Source organism: Haliotis rubra, unplaced genomic scaffold (assembly GCF_003918875.1).
Source record: "Haliotis rubra isolate DU_JTF1 unplaced genomic scaffold, ASM391887v1 Scf138, whole genome shotgun sequence".
NCBI classification, from domain to species: domain Eukaryota; kingdom Metazoa; phylum Mollusca; class Gastropoda; order Lepetellida; family Haliotidae; genus Haliotis; species Haliotis rubra.
This window is the reverse complement of record NW_025765314.1, coordinates 372,106-386,608: the sequence shown is the minus strand read 5'-3', so window position 1 is coordinate 386,608 and position 14,503 is coordinate 372,106. Positions and strand designations below refer to the sequence as shown.

Here is a 14,503-nt window from a genome sequence, read left to right as displayed (position 1 = left end):
ATGTTTTGGTGGTGGTGCCTGGTACTCAGGACTACTTTCATTGTTCAGATTTCTAGATAGGTGTAGAGTTGCAGTGCTGTGACTGGTGACTTGTATCCTTGTGTCCCGGGTTTGGGAATTGCAGAAACACCCTGATTCATCTGGGTCTCGCTGTGTGTGTGACAGGTGACTTGTATCATTGCTGCCCGGGTATGGGAATTGCAGAAACACCCTGATTCATCTGGGTCTCACTGTGTGTGTGACAGGTGACTTGTATCATTGCTGCCCGGGTATGAGAATTGCAGAAACACCCTAATTCATCTGGGTCTCACTGTGTGTGTGACAGGTGACTTGTATCATTGCTGCCCGGGTATGAGAATTGCAGAAACACCCTGATTCATCTGGGTCTCACTGTGTGTGTGACAGGTGACTTGTATCATTGCTGCCCGGGTATGGGAATTGCAGAAACACCCTGATTCATCTGGGTCTCACTGTGTGTGTGACAGGTGACTTGTATCATTGCTGCCCGGGTATGGGAATTGCAGAAACACCCTGATTCATCTGGGTCTCACCTGATTTTTTAATAAACAACATAATTAACATTGGAAAGTCAACTGGACACCGGTACAGTGTGATATACAAATTTGCTTGCCCGACAGAAAAAAACACTGGACTTGGGCGTCGGGCAATGGGTTATTTCCACCCCTGACCATTGCTGCCTGGGTATGGGAATTGCAGAAACACCCTGATGCATCTGGGTCACACTGTGTGTGTGACAGGTGACTTGTATCATTGCTGCCTGGGTATGGGAATTGCAGAAACACCCTGATACATCTGGGTCTCACTGTGTGTGTGACAGGTGACTTGTATCATTGCTGCCTGGGTATGGGAATTGCAGAAACACCCTGATACATCTGGGTCTCACTGTGTGTGTGACAGGTGACTTGTATCATTGTGTCACGGGTATGGGAATTGTAGAAACACCCTGATTCATCTGGGTTTCACTGTGTGTGTGACAGGTGACTTGTATCATTGCTGCCCGGGTATGGGAATTGCAGAAACACCCTGATTCATCTGGGTTTCACTGTGTGTGTGACAGGTGACTTGTATCATTGCTGCCCGGGTATGGGAATTGCAGAAACACCCTGATTCATCTGGGTCTCACTGTGTGTGTGACAGGTGCTCACATACCTTGTTGTTGAAACTTAAGTGTTGTTAAATCTGTTGTTGAAACTACAGTGTTTATTGTTGTTTAAAGTGTTGGTGAAATTAAGGTGTTGGTGTACATGTTTTAGTTCAACATTGTTGAAACTTGTTCCTGAAATAGGTGAATAGTTAATGTTTTTGTTGAAATAGGGGTTTACTGTTGAAGTTTAAACATAGGTGTTGAAACTGTACTAACTAAATGTTCATGTGAATATGGACTTGAGAATGAAACAAACATAACAAATAATATATATATCCAAAATGCATATAATTTGTGTTGTTTGTTTGCACTGACCTGGGGCTCCTTTCACGCAGCAACCTTTACTAAGGTTAACCTTAACTCCCATTCTTTAACATTGCACTAAGGTTACCTTAGTGACTTACGATCACCTTAGTGCTTCGTGAAAGGAGGCCCAGTGCAATTGGGGAAATATGGACAAGTAACACTGGTTGAATCTAACAACATAGTTGATGAACATATATTAAATTTAGGATTACACTTGGGATTTACAGATTCTAGTACTTTTGTAGTGTAATCCCAAATGTAATATAAGTTACATTTGACCACTTTCTAAATGGCCTTGTGTAATCATAGTTGATGAAGATCATTTCTCACCTGGATCTCCTTTCAGGGATATACATATCAGTTATGGTACTGATCTGCAATGTGTTCTTGATAACATTTTAGATCTTACTGAGATGTTTGGAAAGAGTGAGTGAGTGACTATGGTTTTACACCGCTTTGAGCAGTATTCAAGCAATAACATGGCAGGGGACACCAGAAATGGGTTTCACGCATTTACCCATATGGGGAACCGAACTCTAAGGTCTTCAGTGTGACAAGCAAACGCTTTAACCACTAGGTTATCCCACCACCATGAGATCTTCGGAACAATAACTTTAAAAGACTTTGGATGTTCTTCCAGGCATGGAGATGGCCTAGTGGTTTATTATTAATCAAGCATTCACTATGTTCACAGGTTGGTTTAGAAACCCATTTGTCCGCTTGGGTCGTGGCACACCCTCTTTCATGTCACCTGTGGGGAAGTAAATGGGATATTTCTAAAAGTGTAATAAAATATAACTGCAGCATGTAAAATATAACTGCAGCTTGTACCAATTCAAATATTTTATAAGGACTGCTTCAGTTTGTGATCCACCTTTGTTAAAGTCACGTTCATGTGTTTTCATCCTTCCAGATGCCACGACTGAGTTCACACAAGGGGCATTTCATATCTACATTAGTTTATGTGGATGGTTGTTTTTGTAAACATGCATACTACCTAAACTAGCTAGACCAGTTTGGTTACCTGCAGGTGATGAGCGTGTGAGGTGACTTCTTGGTGATACACTTGTCATTGCTGATGTCAATACAGGTGTCAATATATATGTTGCATCTCTGTATGTCCATTTCGCTGCGAATAGCTGCAAAATTGCTGATGTGGCGTAAGCAATTTTCACTCACTCACTCACTCACTGTATGTCCATTACCTTTTTTCAGTCAGGGGTTTGGTCTATTTATCTCTTTTTATCTCAATGTATTATTTTTCTCTGTGAAATTTTCCAAAATAAACATGTTTTATAAGTGGTGTTTGTATTACCTTTTTGAATGGCCTACAGAAGTATTACTGTTGATACTATCTTAAATCTGCTTACCCACTTTCATCATCTCAAATGTTGCAATTTGTCTTTGGCATGATTTTTGGTGTTTAAGGTAACTTCCTTAAAGGTCACATGCAACGTAAAACACAACTTTACAGATTCTGATACCTTTCGGTATGGACTTATCGAAACAAAGCGTCAAAAATGCAAATTCAACTTATACAGTTGAAAAATAACGCGATGAAAAAAAACGCGTGTAATCGGAGTTCAAACGTTTCACTAATTTTCCCCAGACTTTTCTGGGAATAATGGTTTCAACAGCTGACTGGCGCTTTCGATAGCACGTCGCGCGCAGTGAAATAGGTTCGCGCTACTTGTTCTTCTTACCGAGTCATTTTCTCAGTTTGATATTTAAAAGCAATGTCATTATTTAGCGTTGACAGAATTTCTAACTGTGATATAGATATCTCGCTGTCACAGACAAAACTCAATGTCTTGTTTTATTGACACCTGTGTGTCTGCCTGCCTGTCTGCTAATGACAATATTCAATACACAACTGCTATCACTGACCACATGCAATTTGAACAAATCAGGCTATACACCATAAACAAAACGCATTGATTTATGGCACGAGTTCGGTCTTTGTCACATTATGTAATTACACAGACAGGCAGGTGTGATACTTGAACACATGACATGTTATGATGTCTGTTGATTGCAAAATGTTATACACAAAAATTGAGCATGTATTTACAAAACCCAACTTTCTATATATACACACACAATCTGCTAATGAACCAGCCGTTACACTTGAGTGCACACCCACCAGCTCTGACTGGGTTCGGTATCCCGGCTGCTTCGTTTCGAGGGAGGTAAACCCAAGTACAAAAAATTGCACTTTTGATTTGCGATTATACGCTTATAATTTTGTTTGTTTGTTTTTTCATAATCAGCAATGCATATTATATGTCATGAATAAGTGATAATTGTGTTTTAATTATGTTTGATTTTTTGGTTGCATGTGACCTTTAAGTTTCATTTAGAAGCTGGATTGATGGAGAGGAACACTTTTTATGGATAGACAACTTCTTTATTGCAAGAGATCTGATGTTTGGGTTATCACTTGCTTGATATCAGGGTTAGCATCTTCACCAAAACGTTGCATATACTGCAGCAAAGAAGTTTTCTGTCCATAAAAAGTTGTCCTTGTTCAATGTTTAAAGTAGTTCAAAAATAAAGTTCATTTTGTCTGTTCACAGTAAAGTAGAGTAAGCATTTGACATGGTTTACCGGGAAGCTTTTTGAATGCAAAACAATTTTCAAATTTACAATATCCCAGTTATAATGATGTTTTTACCTTGCATTTTATGGGTTACATGTACTGAATGTTACTTGGGTGTGGGGTAGCCCAGTGGATAAAACATTTGCTTGTCCGACCAAGTGCTTGGTTTAATTGCTCACATGCATGGCAATAGTGCATGAAGCCCATTTCTTGTGTGCCTTTGCTGTCAAAGCAGCATGAAATGTATCCTCTCATTCATGACTGACTGTCACTGGATGAGCCTGGCCATGGCATATCTGTTGTCATGACAGTAATTTTTATTATCAGCCTACAGAGCATTTGCATGAAAATAATAGAGAAGTGTATCCTGAGATCTGAATTATTCTGCTTGTTTGTGTGTTTGTGCGTTGGTGATTAATGGCCCATGCTGCAATGTTCAGCTCTATAGTGTGATAGCCATCATCACACAACCCAGTGACTGATATCATGAGCAGCAATCTACACCCGATTATGAACCTTGATTCTAACCACCAGTTGAGTCTCCTATTATCACCCTGCCATATAGCTGGAATATTGCTAGTGTTGGGAATCGGAAACCAAATCAACTATCGATCATCGGAGGATTGTGGTGAAGAATTATCGATTATAATCGAAATGTATACATTTTTAATGTAATCACCAATATTAAGGGGTTTTCCCCAGTTTTTGTCTAATTAATGGGGTTTTTTATAACTAATTCTGTCATGCAATGAAATGCACTCAGTCATATTACTGGAACAAGTCCAGATTTAGTACCCAGGCACTCGACCCTAATTGCCTGTCCCCAACCCTCTGTTTCCCAGCCCAATCCACATACCCACCCCTATTGCCCTACGCTGTCAAGGTACCCGGCCCTCTGTTTCCAAACCCAACCCATGTGCCCACCCCTATTGCCCTACTCTGTCCAGGTACCCAACCCTCTGTTTCCCAGCCCAACCCACGTACCCACCCCTATTGCCCTACCCTGTCCAGGTATCCGGCCCTCTGTTTCCCAGCCAACCCATGTACCCACCCCTATTGCCGTACCCTGTCCAGGTACCTGCTGTAGGTCTCATAGATAGGTACAAAGTTGGGTACAAAATGTATGATTGAATCTACCAGGCCAATCGTGTTGATAGAATCTCTTCCTCCTTTTCAGATATAGCAGTCTACAAGAAAGAGAAACATGTTACCATCAGGACTCATGAGCGTCCTTCTGGTGGCAACATTCACCACAGTTGTACAGGGGTAAGTCAACATTCACCACAGTTGTACAGGGGTGAGTCAACATTCACCACAGTTGTACAGGGTAAGTCAACATTCACCACAGTTGTACAGGGGTAAGTCAACATTCACCACAGTTGTACAGGGGTAAGTCAACATTCACCACAGTTGTACAGGAGTAAGTCAACATTCACCACAGTTGTACAGGGGTAAGTCAACATTCACCACAGTTGTACAGGGGTAAGTCAACATTCACCACAGTTGTACAGGGGTAAGTCAACATTCACCACAGTTGTGCAGTAGTAAGTCAACATTCACCACAGTTACACAGGGTTAAGTCAACATTCACCACAGTTACACAGGGTTAAGTCAACATTCACCACAGTTGTACAGGGGTAAGTCAACATTCACCACAGTTGTACAGGGGTAAGTCAACATTCACCACAGTTGTACAGGGGTAAGTCAACATTCACCACAGTTCTACAGGGGTAAGTCAACATTCACCACAGTTGTACAGGGGTAAGTCAACATTCACCACAGTTGTACAGGGGTAAGTCAACATTCACCCCAGTTGTACAGGGGTAAGTCAACATTCACCACAGTTGTACAGGAGTAAGTCAACATTCACCACAGTTGTACAGGGGTAAGTCAACATTCACCACAGTTGTACAGGGTAAGTCAACATTCACCACAGTTGTACAGGGGTAAGTGAACATTCACCACAGTTGTACAGGGGTAAGTCAACATTCACCACAGTTGTACAGGGGTAAGTCAACATTCACCACAGTTGTACAGGAGTAAGTCAACATTCACCACAGTTGTACAGGGGTAAGTCAACATTCACCACAGTTGTACAGGGGTAAGCCAACATTCACCACAGTTGTACAGGGTAAGCCAACATTCACCACAGTTGTACAGGGGTAAGTCAACATTCACCACAGTTGTACAGGGTAAGTCAACATTCACCACAGTTGTACAGGAGTAAGTCAACATTCACCACAGTTGTACAGGGGTAAGTCAACATTCACCACAGTTGTAAAGGGGTAAGTCAACATTCACCACAGTTGTACAGGAGTAAGTCAACATTCACCACAGTTGTACAGGAGTAAGTCAACATTCACCACAGTTGTACAGGGGTAAGTCAACATTCACCACAGTTGTACAGGGGTAAGTCAACATTCACCACAGTTGTACAGGGGTAAGTCAACATTCACCACAGTTGTACAGGGGTAAGTCAACATTCACCACAGTTGTACAGGGGTAAGTCAACATTCACCACAGTTGTACAGGGGTAAGTCAACATTCACCACAGTTGTACAGGGTAAGTCAACATTCACCACAGTTGTACAGGGGTAAGTCAATATTCACCACAGTTGTACAGGGGTAAGTCAACATTCACCACAGTTGTACAGTGGTAAGTCAACATTCACCACAGTTGTACAGGAGTAAGTCAACATTCACCACAGTTGTACAGGGGTAAGTCAACATTCACCACAGTTGTACAGGGGTAAGTCAACATTCACCACAGTTGTACAGGAGTAAGTCAACATTCACCACAGTTGTACAGGAGTAAGTCAACATTCACCACAGTTGTACAGGAGTAAGTCAACATTCACTGCAGTTGTACAGGGGTAAGTCAACATTCACTGCAGTTGTACAGGGGTAAGTCAACATTCACCACAGTTGTACAGGGGTAAGTCAACATTCACCATAGTTGTACAGGGGTAAGTCAACATTCACCACAGTTGTACAGGAGTAAGTCAACATTCACCACAGTTGTACAGGAGTAAGTCAACATTCACCACAGTTACACAGGGGTAAGTCAACATTCACCACAGTTGTACAGGGGTAAGTCAACATTCACCACAGTTGTACAGGGGTAAGTCAACATTCACCACAGTTGTGCAGTAGTAAGTCAACATTCACCACAGTTACACAGGGTTAAGTCAACATTCACCACAGTTGTACAGGGGTAAGTCAACATTCACCACAGTTGTACAGGGGTAAGTCAACATTCACCACAGTTGTACAGGAGTAAGTCAGCATTCACCCTAGTTGTACAGGAGTAAGTCAACATTCACCACAGTTGTACAGGGGTAAGTCAACATTCACCACAGTTGTACAGTAGTAAGTCAACATTCACCACAGTTGTACAGGGGTAAGTCAACATTCACCACAGTTGTACAGGGGTAAGTCAACATTTACCACAGTTGTACAGGGGTAAGTCAACATTCACCACAGTTGTACAGGGGTAAGTCAACATTCACCACAGTTGTACAGGGGTAAGTCAACATTCACCACAGTTTTACAGGAGTAAGTCAACATTCACCCGAGTTGTACAGGGGTAAGTCAACATTCACCACAGTTGTACAGGGGTAAGGCAACATTCACCACAGTTGTACAGGGGTAAGTCAACATTCACCACAGTTGTACAGGGGTAAGTCAACATTCACCACAGTTGTAGAGTAGTAAGTCAACATTCACCACAGTTACACAGGGTTAAGTCAACATTCACCACAGTTGTACAGTGGTAATTCAACATTCACCACAGTTGTACAGGGGTAAGTCAACATTCACCACAGTTGTACAGGGGTAAGTCAACATTCACCACAGTTGTACAGGGGTAAGTCAACATTCACCACAGTTGTACAGGGGTAAGTCAACATTCACCACAGTTGTACAGGGGTAAGTCAACATTCACCACAGTTGTACAGGGGTAAGTCAACATTCACTGCAGTTTTACAGGGTTAAGTCAACATTCACTGCAGTTGTACAGTGGTAAGTCAACATTCACCACAGTTGTACAGGGGTAAGTCAACATTCACCATAGTTGTACAGGGGTAAGTCAACATTCACCACAGTTACACAGGGGTAAGTCAACATTCACCACAGTTCTACAGGAGTAAGTCAACATTCACCACAGTTGTAAAGGGGTAAGTCAACATTCACCACAGTTGTACAGGGGTAAGTCAACATTCACCACAGTTGTACAGGGGTAAGTCAACATTCACCACAGTTGTACAGGGGTAAGTCAACATTCACCACAGTTGTAGAGTAGTAAGTCAACATTCACCACAGTTACACAGGGTTAAGTCAACATTCACCACAGTTGTACAGTGGTAAGTCAACATTCACCACAGTTGTACAGGGGTAAGTCAACATTCACCACAGTTGTACAGGGGTAAGTCAACATTCACCACAGTTGTACAGGGGTAAGACAACATTCACCACAGTTGTACAGGGGTAAGTCAACATTCACCACAGTTGTACAGGGGTAAGTCAACATTCACTGCAGTTTTACAGGGTTAAGTCAACATTCACTGCAGTTGTACAGGGGTAAGTCAACATTCACCACAGTTGTACAGGGGTAAGTCAACATTCACCATAGTTGTACAGGGGTAAGTCAACATTCACCACAGTTGTACAGGGGTAAGTCAACATTCACCACAGTTACACAGGGTTAAGTCAACATTCACCACAGTTGTACAGGGGTAAGGCAACATTCACCACAGTTGTACAGGGGTAAGTGAACATTCACCACAGTTGTACAGGGGTAAGTCAACATTCACCACAGTTGTACAGGGGTAAGTCAACATTCACCCCAGTTGTACAGGGGTAAGTCAACATTCACCATAGTTGTACAGGAGTAAGTCAACATTCACCACAGTTTGTACAGGGGTAAGTCAACATTCACCATAGTTGTACAGGAGTAAGTCAACATTCAAGTTCTCTATTGCCTGTGCATGTAGTTGATATGTATATACTTTTTTATCCCCCGCAACCCGTTTTGCGGGGGGTATTAAAATGGACTCTGTCCGTGCGTCCGTCCGTCTGTGCACATTTGTCTTTTCCGGAGCAGAACTCTAAAAGCATTCAATATTTCTTCACCAAACTTGGCACATACATTGATCTGGTGGTGTACTGGGGCCTTTTGGCAGTTTTGGAATTCTGAATACAATATTTTTGGCGTTTCCATGGCAACAAGTTCGACTTAGACTGAAATTGGTGGTAGTGCTCTTTTCCAGAGCAGAACTCTAAAAGCCTTCAATATTTCTTCACCAAACTTGGCACATACTTTGATCTGGTTGTGTACTGGTTCCTTTTGGCAGTTTTGGAATTCTGAATAAAATATTTTTGGCGTTTCCATGGCAACAAGTTTGACTTAGACTGAAATTGGTGGTTGTGTTCTTTTCCGGTGCAGAACTCTAAAACCGTTCACTATTTCTTCACCAAACTTGGCACATAGATTGGTCTGGTGGTGTACTGGTGCTTTTTGGCAGTTTTGGAATTCTGAATAAAATATTTTTTGGGTTTCCATGGCAACAATTTCGACTTAGACTGAAATTGGTGGTAGTGCTCTTTTCCAGAGCAGAACTCTAAAACCGTTCACTATTTCTTCACCAAACTTGGCACATAGATTGGTCTGGTTGTGTAATGGTGCCTTTTGGTAGTTTTGGAATTCTGAATAAAATATTTTTGGCGTTTCCATGTCAACAAGTTTGACTGAGACTGAAATTTGTGATAGTGCTCCTTTCAATGCTCTCCTTCCACTTTTCTATATACACACCTAAATATTTGACATAATCATAACTCGTAGACATAATCATGAAGAGTATTTTGCCATTGCAGGGGATATTGATGACTTTGTCTTCTTGTTATTCTCATTTTGTAATTAAACATAATTTGATTATATTATGACATATTTTTTTACTTTTTGTGCTGTAGAAATTAGCTTGTCTACTAATTATTTCTTGGACACTTGTATGAAACAAATACCGATCCACAATAAAGTACTGACTTGTTCCCTATGGTGTTTGTATTGCAGGAACTATTTCATTGTGAGCCCCAGTGTATTCCGACCAAATGAAGACTTTAAGGTTGAAATCACCTACACTGGATCTGGAACAGCATCCGCAAAGGCTACTATTGGCATCATGGGTGGTGCTGAGGTTGCAACAAGCACAGAGCAAACTCTGACCAATGGTAAGTGTCATAGCAACAGCCGTTTTGCAAACTGCTACAATAAACATGATAAACAAATTTTCATCTGGGAAGATGGTGACGGACTGTCACTTTGCATCTCAATCTCTGTTTGTATTCAGATTTTGGTTAATGATAAATTCAGATGTACATTGGACAGATTTGTTGAATGTGTTTTGATGATAGTTCTGTGTTGCTGTGTACACTATGTAAGGCCTAGACCAAGCAAGATGAGCCTACAACATATCGCAATCAATGGGGAATGGATGATTTCAGTGGATGCTCGGAATGAAAACAGCTGATCGAGATGGGAAGTAAACTTGTCAACTGCTGAAACTAATCTACAAATGAACTGTTTGGAACTAATCATATATATATAGTTTTATCATGTTTTCAAAAATACAAAAACACTAATCTGGACCAGATGATCTTGGTAACAAATGTCCAAAGTGATGTGTACATGATAATAACCCCAACCTTGTTTTAACTGCATGATCCTTTTAGCTCCCTCAGCCATTGAATGAGGATCTAGTTAAACCCAGAATTCCCAAGCTGTTTTCATTTGTTGGAAGGTAATCAGAAATAATTATCCTATAATGATTTTAATCAGTAATTGATTATCGCAATTATAAGAGAAGTTATTTGTTTTCAGGTCAAGGTCTGCTGGTTGTGCCGGTGAGTAATGTTGCCTTATACATCTTACACTCCACAGTATATAACCATGGGGGCAGTGGGGTAGCCTAGTGGTTAAAGCGTTGGCTCGTCCCCCCGAAGACCCGGGTTCGAATCCCCACATGGGTACAATGTGTGAAGCCCATTTCTGGTGTCCCCCGCCGTGATGTTGCTGGAATATTGCTAAAAGCAGCGTAAAACCAAACTCAGTCAGTCAGTATATAACCATGATAAAGTTTTTGAACATCAAAACAGTTTATAAGTAAACCCATTGTTTATATTTTATGAATGCTTCATAGCATCGCCCTAATCATACAGAAGTAACCTCATTAGAATAAACGTCCTCTGCAGTCCTTCAAGTAACGTACATGGTGGCACACTTGCCAACACAAATGATTTTTCCCAACCCACCCACCCAATAGCTTTATTGGTGCTATTTACTTTCATTGTCGATTGGTACTTACCTAATCTAAATCTATTGGAGTTGGGCAGTATTTCTATGTGAGCCATGGCATGCTGGTGCCTCATGGGTGCAGACTGTGGCATTGTTGGTTACAGTTACAGTTCCTCAGGGGGAGTGGGGTAGCCTAGTGGTTAAAGCGTTGGCTCGTCACGCCGAAGACCCGGGTTCGAATCCCCACATGGGTACAATGTGTGAAGCCCATTTCTGGTGTCCCCCGCCGTGATGTTGCTGGAATATTGCTAAAAGCGGCGTAAAATGAAAACTCAGTCAGTCAGTACAGTTCGTCACAAAAGTCAGTGATGATGTAGATTACTGTCACAATGTAGGCCATAGTATTTCCAGGTTGGCTTGTGTTTGGTGAAATTGTGTAGGATAGTATGCAGTGTATTTGAAATGATTGTGTGCCAGGCTGGGAATGTTATATACTGTGTTGGATATAGAACATGATGTCGGGAGTGTGACATACAGTGATATGCTGTATGGAATGAAAAGGTGATTCAGTCCGAGCTAGACGTCAAGTTCCTCATCACCATGATTATCATCTTAACTTGCTCGCTCTAACCATCCATGAATATAAAATGTTTGGTTTATAAGCCTGTGTTCCCTGAGAAGCAAGCCACGGAGATTGTGGCATAATCATAACAATAATATGAATGACATTACGTAAACTAAAGTATTATAGTTTAGTCACGCCGAAGACCCGGGTTTGAATCCCCACATGGGTACAATGTGCGAAGCCCATTTCTGGTGTCCCCAGCTGTGATGTTGCTGGAATATTGCTAAAAGCGGGGTAAAACCATACTCACTCACTCACTCACTCACTCTTTTGAAGATTTACCTGTGAAGAGCTGAGTTAGAATTGGTATTACGGTGTAAGAATCTGCATCAAAACATCGCTCTATGCAATAAGCAAGAAGTTGTCATCCATAAAGTTGTATGTTTCATTTTTGGCTCACCAACTTCTAGAATGCCCATTTAACAATTAGAATTGGTCTTCAGCAACCCATGCTTGTCATAAGAGGCGACTAGCAGGATCGGGTGGTCAAGACTCGCTGACTGGGTTGACATGTGTCATCGTATCCCAATTGGATTGATCAATGCTCATGGTTTTGATCACTGAATTATCTGGTGAAGTCTTGATTATTTACAGACCACCGCCATATAGCTGGAATATATCTGTTAAACAACATACCAACCAATGAAATCTTTTGAAGATTAACAGATTTAGGCATCAGTTTTCAGAGAATGTCCAACTTAATGGCAAGTCTGGCATCTCAGAAACTTACTTGACATTTCAGACGAAGCTACATTATATTTTTTATACATAGAAGTGATTTATATGCCCTCCCTTTGTTCCCCTAGATATCACCAAATGTGGAGAAGGGCTCCTACAAACTGACAGTAGTGGGCAAGGTGAATGGACAAGAAGCGTTCCGGAATTCCACTGAAGTACGCTTGGTGATGGAGAACAGCTTCGTTTTCATTCAGCTTGACAAGAGTATGTACAAGCCTCTGCAGACAGGTGAGATACAGACGTGTTTAGCACAGATAGTGGACAATGCACCTTGGAAGGTAGTGGGTTGATAGTGGACTATGCACCTTGGAAGGTAGTGGGTCGATAGTGGACTATGCACCTTGGAAGGTAGTAGGTCGATAGTGGACTATGCACTTGGTAGGTAGTGAGTCGATAGTGGACTATGCACCTTGGTAGGTAGTGGGTCGATAGTGGACTATGCACTTTGGTAGGTAGTGGGTGATAGTGGACTATGCACTTTGGTAGGTAGTGGGTCGATAGTGGACTGTGCACTTTGGTAGGTAGTGGGTCGATAGTGGACTATGCACTTTGGTAGGTAGTGGGTCGATAGTGGACTGTGCACTTTGGTAGGTAGTGGGTCGATAGTGGACTGTGCACTTTGGTAGGTAGTGGGTCGATAGTGGACTGTGCACTTTGGTAGGTAGTGGGTCGATAGTGGACTATGCACTTTGGTAGGTAGTGGGGATAGTGGACTGATAGTGGACTGTGCACTTTGGTAGGTAGTGGGTAGTGGGTCGATAGTGGACTGTGCACTTTGGTAGGTAGTGGATGATAGTGGACTATGATAGTGGACTATGCACTTTGGTAGGTAGTGGGTCGATAGTGGACTGTGCAGTTTGGTAGGTAGTGGGTTGATAGTGGACTATGCACTTTGGTAGGTAGTGGGTCGATAGTGGACTGTGCAGTTTGGTAGTTAGTGGGTCGATAGTGGACTGTGCACCTTGGAAGGTAGTGGGTCGATAGTGGACTATGCACTTTGGTAGGTAGTGGGTCGATAGTGGACTATGCACTTTGGTAGGTAGTGGGTCGATAGTGGACTATGCACTTTGGTAGGTAGTGGGTCGATAGTGGACTATGCACTTTGGTAGGTAGTGGGTCGATAGTGGACTATGCACTTTGGTAGGTAGTGGGTCGATAGTGGACTATGCACCTTGGAAGGTAGTGGGTCGATAGTGGACTGTGCACCTTGGAAGGTAGTGGGTCGATAGTGGGCCAGGACATGTGTCAGTGTAGGTCTGTTTAAATGTTTTGATAGCCTTTGATTTGACCTGTGAATATGTATCACTGTAACATTTCTGTGTCTGATGAAATTCATCAGCCAGTCCATACTGTCAGAATGTATGTTGTAGTCTAACTTACTTTGTGAACTATTTTTCAGTACGTTTTCGAGTTTTGTCCTTGGACCAGGAATTGAAGCCAGTGGCCCAAACAGTTAGAACAGACATATCAATTGTTGTAAGTAAATAGTTATGCTGCTCAAACCCATAATGCCTTGCATTTGCTGCCTGATGGACGTAACAGCCTGACTGTTAGCTCAGGGTAACTGTTTGATGATGGGAATATTTACATTTAAGTGACAGCTTCATCTGTTCATGAAACACATGACAAAACAGGACAATATGAGTTATTTTTACAGTTTGTGATAGCAACTATATGAGAAAACCTATGCCAAATTTCTTCTTTGCAAATCTTCAGTTTCTTAAATTTAGAAAGCTTTCATCTCAAAACCCCTTAACAGTAAAATGCTTAGCAAAATATTTT

General features: G+C 41.8%; 1 protein-coding gene across 5 annotated transcripts in view; it reads left to right on the top strand.

The window, feature by feature from the left end:
• Positions 1-14,503, top strand: part of LOC124268401 (CD109 antigen-like) — a 67,976-nt gene that overhangs the window by 20,210 nt on the left and 33,263 nt on the right. For all 5 annotated transcript variants that reach the window (XM_046703369.1, XM_046703367.1, XM_046703368.1 and 2 more), the window contains exons 2-6: positions 5,248-5,336; positions 10,138-10,295; positions 10,945-10,967; positions 12,790-12,949; positions 14,121-14,197. In XM_046703369.1, the coding sequence (XP_046559325.1) occupies positions 5,275-5,336; positions 10,138-10,295; positions 10,945-10,967; positions 12,790-12,949; positions 14,121-14,197 (480 nt within the window). In that variant the 5' untranslated portion in view covers positions 5,248-5,274. The remainder of the gene's footprint in view (positions 1-5,247; positions 5,337-10,137; positions 10,296-10,944; positions 10,968-12,789; positions 12,950-14,120; positions 14,198-14,503) is intronic.